The following is a 14718-nucleotide window of genomic DNA, read 5'->3' on the forward strand; positions in this document are numbered from 1 at the left end:
GCTTCAGAGTCTTTTGGTTCTTCCTGACTATTGTTAATAAATCAGTTAAATTTGGACCTGTCAAACAAATCTTTAAATAGTTTCTGTGCTCTCTTGTAAGTGAATAAGTGTGTCTTTGTTTCAAGCACGTGGTAAAAAAAGACATTTGGGCTCACAAGCATTACTCTGTTGTTTTTTGCTTACTGTACAAGCACTTGGAAGAGATGGACTTTTTGAAGTGGGACTTACTTATATGTATTAATATTTAAATTTATGCAATTTTTAAAAATATATTTTAAGGATTTGTTTTTTTCTGAAGATTGTGTATGATATTCATGAGGTTATATAGTAGTACATAGTGAAAGGCAGTCCCACTTTTAGCACTGCACAGCAGTTAGATTCAGTCTCACCTCCAAGATCCTTGCACAGCACTACCACAATACGTTGGGCTAGGATTTCTAAGTCTTTTGTGGTTGGGAGGGAGTCCAGGTCCTGTCTGGTAGGTAGAGAGTGCAAGATGTTTCTTAGATCCGAGTCTTCTGCCCACAAATGGTAGACAGAAACTTGTGATGAGTCCGACTCTGAGGGAGAAGCGTTACTCGTGATGGGTGATGGGTCAGTCAGCTACTCCTCAGGGGGGAGAGTCTTGACCTGTAAGTCCATTGTCTCATCTTCCTTGATGTAGGATGCAGCTGGGTGCCATCTTGTGAGGAGAGCAGGGTGAACTCAAAGGGGCCAATGTTGTTAGATAACACTGGAGGCCCAAAGTTTTAGGCATACAACCCAAGCCAGGGTATTTCTTTCTTCTGGTCATTGGGTAAAGGAGGCATACATTTGTCTTGATTGCTCTCAGTATGTCAGAGCTCCACTATTCAGCTACAGCCCTTGACCATCGTCAGGCCACCCCCCTCTCCCTCCAGTTTCCAAAATACAGCCTCGTTATTTTCACTGGCCCAGTGCATGCAGACCCAAAACAAACTAGCACTAGACCTGAAGCAGGTCTATGCTGGAAGCACAGCTCATACAACTCATGCAAACCTCATGAAAACTGGAAGCAAAACAAATTCACAGAATTGGGCTTTAAAGATTCAGGATGGAGGGTTTAATGTTATGATGTGCTGTAATTTACGTAAAAAACGACATGTTAAGGACATTTAAGGAAGTTTTAGGATTTTTATTGTTCTCTGGGTCAAATTATCCCTAAACACTACTTCAGTAGGCTCCTAGTGCCTCAAAGAACAAATGTACTGGACACTGGGTGTCCAGTACGAAACATTGGTGGACACTGAGGTAGTTAATGTGTGGGTTGTAGAAGAGCACAATGGAGGTCTCCATTGCTGAAGCAGTTGGTGTGCTTAGTAGATACTCTGCCAGGTATTGTGGTGTGGTATCCAAATGTAGACTCTGAGAAATATGTAATTTCACCAAAAAAGGGGGACAGAGTTAGAGCAGGGAACAAATATCATAAGATCTTTGAACTGTTCTGTGCCGTATACCAAATCTGCAGTGCAGCAAATATAATAATCACAGAGATTATAACACATTCTTCTTTTGTTTCCCAGCATTAATCAGGTTGGAAAAACCTTTCCTCACCTTATGGTTATCTTACAGTATACGGTTAGCATTTACCTTTTAGAAATACTGGAATATGGATTACCCAGAAGATGCAATAGCAATAGTTGGAATAGGATGCAATTTTCCTGGTGGTGAGTATTTCAAACCATGATACACATGATAAAACCATGATATATGCAGTTTTTAGGAAGCTTTATAATATGCATATGAGGAAAAAAAAGCTGGTGTCAATATAACCACACATTTTATTATGCTTTCCTTTGTATTTTCAGTGCCAAACAATTATCACAAAGCAGAAAATAGGCAAAGTGCAAAATTAGAATATTTAAATAGCAAAAGGAATGCTAACAGTACAAAATTTGTTTTAAAATTTATGTACGGTATACCCAAAACCTTTTTTGAGTTTTGAATAGAATATGAAAGTGTAAAAATCCCAGGAAATTAAGGGGAAATTTGTCTTATGTCGTGTACACATGATCGGACTTTACGGCATACTTGGTCCGGCGTACCGGATTTCGTCGGACAATTCGATCGTGTGTGGGCTTTGTTTTATCAAAAGTTTGACGGACTTAGATTTGAAACATGTTTCAAATCTATCCGACGGACTCGAGTCCGGTCGAAAAGTCCGCTCGTCTGTATGCTAGTCCGACAGACAAAAAACGACGCTAGGGCAGTTATTGGCTACTGGCTATGAACTTCCTTGTTTTAGTCCGGTCGTACGTCATCACGTACGAATCCGTACGAATCCGTCGGACTTTGGTTGATCGTGTGTAGGTAAGTCCGTTCATTCGGAAAGTCCGTCGTAAAGTCCGTCGAAAAGTCCGCCGGTCAAAGTATGCCGTAAAGTCCGGTCGTGTGTACGCGGCATTAGACTGTTATTGCTGAATATTTGTCTCCAATGAATGATTTACCTTCATTTCTTGCTATGGTGACAAGTCAACAATTTTGTTTATGTCATAACTTTGGTGTCCCGCCCAAATAGAGAGCGTGAATATCCCAGGATAGTATACAGACAACAGTATAAATGTGACAGAGGGTCAAACCTTCTCCACTATATGCAAAACTAGAAAAATAGATTTAGCCTTTTCATACACCCTAAGAAATACTGAACAGAAAATGTATGCGCAAAAAAAATAAAAATGAAGGTAGTTACAGTAAGGTCTTGTTCTCAAGTGGCATATAAATCTGTGCCCTGTGTGATGGCCAGGGATGCACAGGTGTTCCATGCATCTGTGAGTGGGAAGTCCCATTGCTGTCAATTGGAACACAGCCAATGCTCCCAATGTGACAACTGAGTGGGTGCATGGTCCCAAATGTACCCAGGATGCGTGCACCCATACCTGCACAGATGTCACATGATTATGTACACAAATGCCAGAAGCCTGGTTAAGATAATGGAAGAACTAGAACTTCTGATATTCAAGGGGGACTTTGACTTTGTGGAAATATCAGAAACCTGGGTTGATAGCTCACAAAAATGTGCTTTAGTCAAAAGTTAAATTTCACACTCTACTGAAGAGCCATAAACTCACCACACGGGATCGACCTCTGTCAGATAACAAAAGGTCAAAAGCACGTTTTGGAATTATGTATCCTCTTCTTCATAGACCTGGTTAAGCTCAACTCATAGAGAGAGGTTTTACACAATGAGTCTTCCCCACCATTTCTTTCTCTATGAGTGGAGCTTATCAGTTAGAAGATCAATTGATTTCTCTCTAACTCTGGAATTGCTGCACCTTTTTCTTTTTTTTCGCTGTTTTTCATGGAAGATCTCTATAGATCTATTGTGGACCAAACTAATTTGTATGCTGTTCAATTCATTGCCACTAATCCCCAGTCCACCCTTGCCAGAGAATGGAAACCAATTACGGTTTCCGATTTAAAGACCTTTCTGAGCCCATCCCTCGAGATGGGCATAGTTAAAATGAATAAGTTGCGGTCATATTGGTCCATTGACCCAGTTTACCATAGCCCCTCTTCTCTGCCTCCATGACCAGGGGACGATACGAGCAGATCTTGCGGTTCATGCGCATCAACAACAACAAACTCTGTCGTCCTCGTGGAGACCATGAATACGATCGGCTGTACAAAATTCGGCCCCTCGTACACCACTTCAACAAACATTTTGCAGCCTTGTTTACTCCCCATCAAGTTGTCTAAGTTGATGAGTCCCTGATTACATTTCTGGCCGCTTGTCTTTCAAACAGTAGCTTCCCAGCAAGCGTGCCAGATACGGGGTCAAGGTGTATAAGCTCTGTGCAGGGGCACAGCCTATACATGTAGTTTTATGGTTTACGAGGGAAAAGATAGTCACGTAGAGCCAGAGAACTGCCCAGATTACATAGGGAGCGCTGGCAAGATTGTGTTGGACTTGGTGTCACCCTTATTTGGAAAGGGGTACCTTTTGTATGTGGACAATTATTACACGAGCGTGGCACTTTGTAGTCAGTTGTTTGACCATCAAATTGGCGCATGTGGCACTGTGCGACCTAATCGCCGGGGCTTACCCCAGAGGCTTGTAGATTCCCGTCTTAGGTTGGAGGAGAGAGCCTGCTTCAAGTGTAATAATTTGCTCGCTTTGAAGTGTAGGAATAATAAGAATGTTTTCGTTCTGTCCTCCCTTCACGCAGACACGAAGGACCAAATTCCTACGGCGACTGGTGTTGTGGAGAAACCCCTCTGTGTCCACGAATATAACCAAAATATGGGAGGGGTGGACCTCAACGACCAGTTGTTGGCGCCATACCTAGTTGCCCGTAAGGCCAGGCGCTGGTACAAAAAAAATTGTCTGTATACTTATTTCAATTGGCTTTGCTGAACGCTCATGTGCTATACAGAGCTTCAGGACGGACTGGATCCTTCCTTAAATTCCAGGAAGAAATCATCAGAGCCCTTCTGTTTCCAGACGGTGCTTCACCTCGCCATCCCCAACCAAATGCAGTAAGCCGGCTGCATGAGAGGCATTTTCCGTATGTCCTCCCTAGTACCCCTACCCAATGAGCCCCCCAAAGAAAATGTTGTGTCTGTAGAAAGCGCGGATATAGGCGTGACACCCGTTATTATTGTCCCCGCTGTCCTAACAATCCTGGTCTTTGCATTGGTGAATGTTTTGAATGCTACCACACACTAGTGCAGTTTTAGCGTAGGGTACATCACTGCACAGACTAGGCCACACTTTCATAGGGTCTCCCAAGATGCCATCGCATTTTGGGAGACCCAAACCTGGAACCAAACCGTTACAGTTACAGTTACAAAAAAGAGTGTAAAAAAAAAGTAAAAAAAAAAAAAACACACAAAAAATATAAAATAAAAAAACCCAAAATAGTTGTCGTTTTATTGTTCTCTCTCTCATTTCTCGTTCTATTGTTCTGCTCTTTTTTTACTGTATTCTATTCTGCAATGTTGTATTGTTATTATGTTTTATCGTGTTTGCTTTTCAGGTATGTCATTTTTTTTATACTTTACTGTTTACTGTGTTTTATTGTTAACCATTTTTTTGTTTTCAGGTACGCCATTCAGCTGCAGCGCAGATTTATTTATCTTGACAGCAACAGCGTTTGCTGTTCATAAAGCCGTGACTCCAGCGCTGTAGGAGGTGATTTCACCACCACAGTTAAATAAAAGAGCATATATGCCGAAGCATGGGGCAGCAGGGGTGAAGGAACGATTTATTCCTAACTTTTGGGGTGGATGCCCCCATGCTTCGGCATATATAAATGGTGCATGTATGCCCATCATTAGAAGTGGGTGGATGAAGGGAGGTATTCTAATGGTGGGCATACCCACCGATCAATCTATTTTTTTCGTTCAGCCACAGGCTGCATAAAAAAAAAGATTACAATATATGCCCAACAAGGACCAGCATCGTACTGGTATACCAAAATGATGCCTGCGGGTTTAGGTATCATCTTGGTATCATTCTTTTCAGCCAACAGTCGGCTTTCATGTAAAAGCAATCCTAGTGGCTAATTAGCCTCTAAACTGCTTTTACAAGCAGTGGGAGGGAATGTCCCCCCCTCCCACCGTCTTCCATGGTTTTCTCTGGCTCTCCTGTCCCAACAGGGAACCTGAGAATGCAGCCGGTGGTTCCCCCAGCTGACCATAGAGCTGATCAGAGACCAGAATGGCTCCAATCATCTCTATGGCTTAAGAAACCGGAAGCTACGAGCATTTCATGACTTAGATTTCGCCGGATATAAACAGCGCCATTGGGAAATTGGGAAAGCATTTTATCACACCGATCTTGGTGTGGTCAGATGCTTTGAGAGCAGAGGAGAGATCTAGGTTCTAATAGACCCCAATTTTTTCAAAAAAGAGTACCTGTCACTACCTATTGCTATCATAGGGGATATTTACATTCCCTGAGATAACAATAAAAATGATAAAAAAAAAAAAAAAAGGAAAGAAACAGTTTAAAAATAAAATAAAATAATAAAATAAATAAATAATAATAATACAAAAAAACCCACCCCTGCCCCCCCCCTGCTCTCGCGCAAAGGCGAACGCAAGCGTCGGTCTGGCGTCATATGTAAACAGCAATTGCACCATGCATGTGAGGTATCACCGCAAAGGTCAGATCGAGAGCAGTAATTTTAGCAGTGGACCTCCTCTGTAAATCTAAAGTGGTAACCTGTAAAGGCTTTTAAAAATGCATGTAGTTTGTCGCCGCTGCACGTTTGTGCGCAATTTTAAAGCATGTCGTGTTTGGTATCCATGTGCTCGGCCTAAGATCATCTTTTTTATTGCATCAAACGTTTGGGCAATATAGTGTGTTTTAGTGCATTTAAATTAAGAAAAAGAGTGTTTTTTCCCAAAAATTGCCGTGCAAATACTGTGTGAAAAAAAAAATGCAACACCCACCATTTTAATCTGTAGGGCCTTTGTTTTAAAAAAATATACAATGTTTGGGGGTTCAAAGTAATTTTCTTGCATGTGTGTACACACAAGCGGAATGTCCGACAGAAAAAGTCAGATGGGAGCTTTTCATCGTATATTCCGATCGTGTGTATGCCCCATTGGACTTTTTACGTCAAAAATTCTGACGGACCTAAAAAGAGAACATGTTCTATATTTTTCCGACGGAACCAATTCCTATCAGGAAAACCGCTCTTCTGTATGCTCTTCCCATGTACCAAAAACGACGCATGCTCTGAAGCAAGAACGAGATGGAAGCTATTGGCTACTGGCTATTGAACTTCCGTTTTCTAGTCCCGTCGTACGTGTTTTACGTCACCTCGTTCTTGACGGTTGGAATTTGGTGTGATCATGTGTACGCAAGACAGCTTCAGTGGAATTCCGTAGGAATTCCGTCGGAAAAACCTTCAGAGTTTATTCCGACGGGAAAACCGGTCATGTGTACGGGGCATTAGAAAGGGCTTTGTCTTCAAGTGGTTAGAAGAGTGGGTGATGTGTAAAATAAGTGACACTGTTCAACCCCCCCCCCCCAAATTACCCCATTTTGGAAAGTAGACACCCCAAGCTATTTGCTGAGAGGCATGTCGAGTCCATGGAATATTTTATCTTTTGACACAAATTGCAGGAAAAAGACAATTTTTTTTTTGCACAAAGTTGTCACTAAATGATATATTGCTCAAACATGCCATGGGCATATGTGGAATTACCCCCCAAAATACATTCTGCTGCTTCTCCTGAGTACGGCGATACCACATGTGTGAGACTTTTTGGGAGCCTAGCTGTGTACAGGACCCCAAAACCAATCACCGCCTTCAGGCTTTCTAAGGGTGTAAAATGGTGATTTCACTTCCTCACTACCTATCACAGTTACGGAGGCCATGAAATGTCAAGATAGCACAAAACCCCCCCAAATGACCCCATTTTGGAAAGAAGACACTTCAAGCTATTTGCTGAGAGGCATGTTGAGTCCATGGAATATTTTATATTTTGCCACAAGTTTCTGGAAAATTATTTATTTATTTATTTTTTTACAGAAAGTTGTCACTAAATGATATATTGCTCAAACATGCCATGGGTATATGTGAAATTACACCCCCAAAATACATTCTGTTGCTTCTCCTGAGTACAGGAATACAGGCTTTCTAAGGTTGTACATTTTTGATTTCACTCCTTACTGCCTATCACAGTTTCGGAGGCCATGAAATGCCCTGATGGCACAACCCCCCCCCCCCCAAAGGACCCATTTTGGAAAGTAGACACCCCAAGCTATTTGCTGAGAGGTATGGTGAGTATTTTGCAGATCTCCCTTTTTGTCACAAAGTTTTGAAAATTGAAAAAAGAAAAAAAAATTATTTTTTTCTTTCTTAATTTTCAAAAACAAATGACAGCTGCAAAATACTCACCATGCCTCTCAGCAAATAGCTTGGGGTGTCTACTTTCCAAAATGGGGTAATTTGGGAGATTTTGTGCTATCTTGGCATTTTATGGCCTTCGAAACTGTGATAGGTAGTAAGGAGTGAAATCAAAAATTGACGCCCTTAGAATCCTGAAGTCGGTGATTGGATTTCGGGGTCCCTTACATGGCTAGGCTCCCAAAAAGTCCCATACATGTGGTATACCCATACTCAGTAGAAGCAGCAGAATGTATTTTGGGGTGTAATTCCACATATGCCCATGGCATGTTTGAGCAATATATTATTTAGTGACGACTTTGAGCAAAAAAAAATTATATTACATGGACTCAACATGCCTCTCAGCAAATAACTTGGGGTGTCTAGTTTCCAAAATGGGGTCATTTGGGGAGGTTTGTGCTATCTGGGCATTTTATGGCCTTCAAAACTGTGATAGGTAGTGATAGGTAGTGAAGAGTGAAATCAAAAATTTACGCCCTTAGAAATCCTGAAGGCGGTGCTTGGTTTTCGGGGTCCCGTACGCGACTAGGCTCCCAAAAAGTCTCACACATGTGGTATCCCTGTACTCGGGAGAAGCAGCAGAATGTATTTTGGGTGTAATTCCACATATGCCCATGGCATGTTTGAGCAATATATTATTTAGTGACGACTTTGAGCAAAAAAAAATTATATTACATGGACTCAACATGCCTCTCAGCAAATAACTTGGGGTGTCTAGTTTCCAAAATGGGGTCATTTGGGGAGGTTTGTGCTATCTGGGCATTTTATGGCCTTCAAAACTGTGATAGGTAGTGATAGGTAGTGAAGAGTGAAATCAAAAATTTACGCCCTTAGAAATCCTGAAGGCGGTGCTTGGTTTTCGGGGTCCCGTACGCGACTAGGCTCCCAAAAAGTCTCACACATGTGGTATCCCTGTACTCGGGAGAAGCAGCAGAATGTATTTTGGGTGTAATTCCACATATAACCATGACATGTGTGAGCAATATATCATTTAGTCACAACTTTTTGTAAACATTTTTTTTTGTCATTTTTCAATCACTTGAGACAAAAAAATGAAATATTCAATGGGCTCAACATGCCTCTCAGCAATTTCCTTGGGGTGTCTACTTTCCAAAATGGGGTCATTTTGGGGGGGGGGGGGGGTTGTGTTATCTTGGCATTTTATGGCCTTCGAAACTGTGATAGGTAGTGAGGAGTGAAATTAAAAATGTACGCCCTTAGAAATCCTGAAGGCAGTGATTGGTTTCGGGGCTCCGTACGCGGCTAGGCTCCCAAAAAGTCCCACACATCTGGTATCCCCATACTCAGGATAAGCAGCAGAATGTATTATGGGGTGTAATTCCACATATTCCCATGGCATGTGTGAGCAATATATCATTTAGTGACAACTTTTTGTAAAAATATTTTTTTTTTGTCATTATTCAATCACTTGGGACAAAAAAATTAATTATTCGATGGGCTCAACATGCTTCTCAGCAATTTCCTTGGGTTGTCTACTTTCCAAAATGGGGTCATTTGGGGGGGGGGGGGTTTGTACTGCCCTGCCATTTTAGCACCTCAAGAAATGAGATAGGCAGTCATAAACTAAAAGCTGTGTAAATTCCAGAAAATGTACCCTAGTTTGTAGACGCTATAACTTTTGCGCAAACCAGTAAATATACGCTTATTGACATTTTTTTTACCAAAGACATGTGGCTGAATACCTTTTGGCCTAAATCTATGTCTAAAATTAAGTTTATTGGATTTTTCTCATAACAAAAATTAGAAAATATCATTTTTTTTCTAAATTTTCGGTCTTTTTCCGTTTAAATCGCAAAAAATAAAAATCGCAGAGGCAATCAAATACCATCAAAAGAAAGCTCTATTCGTGGGGAAAAAAAGAACGCAAATTTCGTTTGGGTACAAAATTGCATGACCACGCAATTACCAGTTAAAGCAGTGCCAAATTGTAAAAAGTACTCTAGTCTTTAGGCTGCCAAATGGTCCGGGGTTTAAGTGGTTAAAATGATTATAATTTAATTTGTGGATTAGATTTCTAATGCTGTTTATGCTGTTGATTTTTCTATTTAATAGGAGAGGGAATTGATAACTTTTGGAAAGTTATTGCTGAAGGAAGGAACTGCACAGTTGAGATACCTGAAGAAAGATTTACCACCAAACACTGGTACGACTCAGATTATAACAAGCCGGGCAAAATATGCACCAATCGAGCAGCTATTGTAAACGGGTAAGTGTATTCTGTAGATATTAATAACTCAGCCTTGAAATGGCTGTGTCACATAGAGAACAATGTATCTGTTTGTGGTGCAATCTGATAAAGTTTCAGTGTGGATTTCGTTAGTCCTTCCACAACTCCTGACTGAAGTTTCCTGTCTGAGGTTGCTCAGGGTAGGATTGATCAACTGGGATGAATCTTTTTGGCCGAACAATATTGTTTCCCCTGAAGAGGCTGGTGTGTCCAGTGCCCTCCTTTCTTCCTCTATAGATCTCAAAACTTGTTTGTAGGAAGATCTGTTATTGACTCCCAATGTAAGGAGGCATGTCTCTACTGACTACCAGTGTAACAGAGGCACTTCTCCAATGAAGACTGGCCATTAATGTAAGAACAAACAGCTTTTTCTTCAGAGCAGAAACAGGTAGGTAGTTTGTTAAAATGCTTGCAATGAACATTAATTACCCAGAACCCATGAACTCTAATACGCAAATTTTGTCACAGCGCCTCAATCCTCTGAAGATGACCCAACGGGGTCGAAACGCGTCAGGATTATCACCCTATTTTAGCGCTTGATCATTGTATAATACTTGTGCCAGCTTCATTTGTGTTATCTCCTGTAGCACAGCTCCTATTTTAACCATTATGGTTAAGTTCCATTAATAAAAAAACTCTTTCAAGTAACAACCTATTATTTTCATAATTTTTTGCTGCTTTAAAACCCCACGGGGGATATCTTCTTTTTCTTTTTGACATTAATCGGGGTGTGCAGCACTTTATATCTTCTCAGTATGTGTCTCTCCCCTTTACCCAGAGGGTTTTTTTTTTTTCACAACAAAAGTGGAGTTACTGTTTAACGTTGACTAAAAAGCATATGTAGCTGAATAGTTTCATTAATATATTGTTTAACGTTTGTGCTACATGTTTGGTAAGTTATATTTCACCATGCCCCGTTAACCGCTTGCCAACTGTGCACTGTAGTTTTACTGCTACAGTGTGAGCTGTCTGTGCTGAATCACTTATATATACGTGATTGCTTATTTCCGGGTAGGGGGTGCGTGCTCGCACCCTTCCACCCAGCTGCACTCTCACTGGCTCCCTTAAATGCCAATCAGCTAGTCTCGGCCTATGATTCATAACCAGTACTCGCCGATTGGAAACAACACGGATCTCTATACTGACAGCGGGGATGTGCCAGTTTTTGTCTCCTTGCAGGGGATAAAAACCGTCACATCCCCTAGTAAAAACAGCTTACAGTTAACACAATAACACTTGCTAGGCACACAGTTAACCCTTTGATTGCCCCAGATGTTAACCCCTTCCTACCCAGTGTCATTAGTACAGTGACAGTGCATGTTATTAGCACTGATCACTGTATTAGTGTCACTGGTTATGTCAGTGTCAGTTATTCAGTTCCCACTCAGTGTCAGTTAGTGTCAGATTGCCTGCCACACTATCATCGTCTTGCTATAAGTTGCTGATAGTTGCCATTACTAGTATAAAAAGGAAAAAAATTCCAGTATATATATCGTCTTTTGTAGATGCCACAACTTTCACGTAAACCAATCAATATACACCTATTGGAATTTATTTTACCAAAGACATGTAGCAATATACATTTTGGCCTAAATTTATGAAGAACTTAAAAAAAAACATTTTTATTGGATATGTTTTATAGCAAAAAGTAAAAAATTATGCCTTTTTTTTCAAACTTTTTATTCTTTTTTCGATTATAGTGCAAAAAAATAAAAAACCCAGTGGTGATCAAATACAAACAGAAGAAAGCTCTAGTTGTGTGAAAAAAATGATATAAATTTCATTTGTGTACAGTGTTGCCTGATTGCGCAATTGACAGTTAAAATAACGCAGTGCCATTTAGCAAAAAGTAGCCTGGTCATGTAGGGGGTAAAATCATCTGGAGGTCAAGTGGTTAAGACTCTTTCCACTGTTAGCACACCCATCATTTGGCATGGCGCCACTTTGTTACTAAAATGATGATTAGGGCAATATAACAGAGATCTCCCTAATAAGGACACAGACAGCAATAAAAACCTGACAGTAGTTCTAATCTCTCACCACCCTATCCAAATCTAAAAAAAAGTTTTGTCTTTAGTTTCACTTCAAAACTATTAACTAGACAACAAGGATGTTAATGCAAGGCTAACATTATTGAGAAGGCATTTTTAGTTATTCTAAATGTCCACTCATATCTTCAAACTAAGAAGCTTGTGGAACAACCTGATAAAATGTTAACAAGTTAGGACAGCTAAGATAGAACATGAAAGACACATAGCGGAGGAGAGCAAAAAAAATCCCAAGAAATTCTTTAAGTATATAAACAGTAAAAAAGGGAGGACAGACCATATTGGCCCCATAAAGAATGAAGAAGGACATCTGGTTACAAAGGATGGGGAGATGGCAAAGGTATTGAATTTATTCTTCTCCTCAGTCTTCACGAGTGAATCGGGGGGCTTCAGTAACCAAAACTGCAGTGTTTATCCTCATGACACAACACAGGAAGCACATCCATGGTTAACAGAGGACAGAATTAAAATTAGACTTGAGAAGGGGGCGTGGCCTGGAGAGCAATGGAGTAGGACACATGTAGTGAGAGCTCCACTTGCCCACACTGCTGTACTTACCATCCTGCATCAATCCTGCTTACCTTTCAGCATCTGCACACCTGCGGACCCCCCCTCTGTCCAGCGCCATCCATAGAGCCTATCAGCTTGTCAGAGCACCGCTCTGGGCCACCATCGCAGGCCCTCTTCACCATCCTGCATCAGCTGCCAGGAAAGACTGGGGATTCGGCCTACCTCCTGGAGTGGCGGCCATCTTGCTCCACCCGGCGGCAGCTCTCACAGGTCTGCCTGCCCTCCCTGGATACTCAGAGCCTGGCCTTTGCTTCACACAGCCACCGGACTGCCTGGAGCCCCTATAGCAGTGCCTCTTTCCCCTGTGGATGCCTGAGGGACAGTCTGTGGATCTGGCCTAGCTCCCGGACCGGCGGCCATCTTGGTACACCCTGCAACAGCCCTTGCAAGTATTCACAGGTGTTCCTGACTATTCTGAGTCCAGTTTTCTCCATCTGCAGCTGCTGGACCTTGTAGCTGGCTGACCACTGCCTGCAGAACACACTGTGTTGCTCCTAAATCACGGTGGGACTAAGACACTGAGGATCTGGCATAGTAGACAGCGGCCATCTTGGTATACCCGGGGACTCTCCTGTTCACCTTTGCAATATGTCTCCACCAAAAAAAACCTCCGAGGCGGCTGATAAGCTTGCTAAATACCGCAGGCTTGGAGAAGACCAACAGGCTAAAGATGGTGCTGGCACCTCCCCGGACATGGAACAGTCCGAGGCAGCCACTAACAAGGTGCTTGATGCCATCGCCTTGTGCCAGAGCATGCTCACCACCAAAATTGAGGAGGTCAAAATTGATGTATCCCTTATCCGGCAGGACCTCTCTACTCTGAGAGACCGCGTTGCTGAGACGGAGACCCGTATTGGTAGAGCAGAGGATATCCTGCACCCCTTACAACACACTACTGACGAGGTACGCCGTCAGCTACAACAGCTTAGTGCGAAGCAGGACGATATGGAAAATCGCCTCCGAAGATGTAATCTCCGCTTTATTGGCCTTCCCGAGACTGCTGAGGGCAACGACCCGGCGCGCTTTCTCGAAAACTTTCTGATATCCAACTTCGGCAGAGACGCATTCTCAGTGATGTTCGCGGTGGAGAGAGCCCATCGAATCCCTGCCCGTCCTCCTCCCCAAGGAGCCCCACCGCGTACCCTTATAGCAAAATTCCTAAATTTCAGAGACCGAGACAAGATCCTCCGTCTAACTAGAGAAAAGGGAAATATCCCACATACCAACACGCATGTGGCCGTCTTCCCGGACTTTTCCAATGATGTACAGCGACAACGATCCAGGTTCTAAGATGTCAAGAGACGCCTCCGCGTTTTACACCTCAAATACGCTATGCTGTACCCTGCAAAGCTTCGCGTGGAGTGTGATGGCCGGACCCATTTCTTTGAAGACCCCGAACTGGCATCCACTTGGATCGATCAGAGGGACCGTTCAGCCTGACCATGCCATGCTGTCCATAAGGTGTGAGTACTTTTCTCTCCCCCCATCTGCCCCCCCCCATACCCACAATGCTGTACATTTTCATCCTAATGTTTCGCCTCTCAGTGGGTGTATTGTTTGCGTATAACCCCTGGTGGAGCATGGGGACGAGACTGGAAATCCTTCCACGTACTACCCTGGTCCTCACAGTAGGCCTGCTGCCTCCGGGTGATCTCACGGACTTGTGGTCCCCGCTCTCCCCACGCTTGAGAAGGACCAGTGGAAGATAGTACACTGACCGTTGCTGAGACTTCCTCCTTTACTTTACTAACTGTCCTGATGGCAAGAGGGGCCCCCCTCCTACATAGCTACAATGGCGTTGTACCCTTGTGGCTCCTACACCCCATGCACTTCTCAGAGAAGAAGTCGCCCCCATAGGATGTTCATGAACTTTCTCACCCCCCGTTTACCGGACTGTTTTTTTCTCCCCTTTTTTTTTCTTTTCATTATGGGTATCTATGCTTCCTTGCAACTAAGTCCCTTGCCTCCATTG

The 14718-nt window shown here is 42.5% G+C and overlaps 1 protein-coding gene across 1 annotated transcript in view; it reads left to right on the top strand.

The window, feature by feature from the left end:
* The first annotated feature begins 1543 nt into the window (after positions 1-1543).
* LOC141144291 (uncharacterized) overlaps positions 1544-14718 on the top strand; it is a 35344-nt gene continuing 22169 nt past the window's right edge. Inside the window, exons 1-2 of the mRNA XM_073629821.1 lie at positions 1544-1685; positions 9954-10107. Of these exons, the coding sequence (XP_073485922.1) occupies positions 1628-1685; positions 9954-10107 (212 nt within the window). The 5' untranslated portion in view covers positions 1544-1627. The remainder of the gene's footprint in view (positions 1686-9953; positions 10108-14718) is intronic.

The sequence above is a fragment of the Aquarana catesbeiana genome, linkage group LG05 (genome assembly GCF_042186555.1).
Source record: "Aquarana catesbeiana isolate 2022-GZ linkage group LG05, ASM4218655v1, whole genome shotgun sequence".
Classification (NCBI taxonomy): Eukaryota; Metazoa; Chordata; class Amphibia; order Anura; family Ranidae; genus Aquarana; species Aquarana catesbeiana.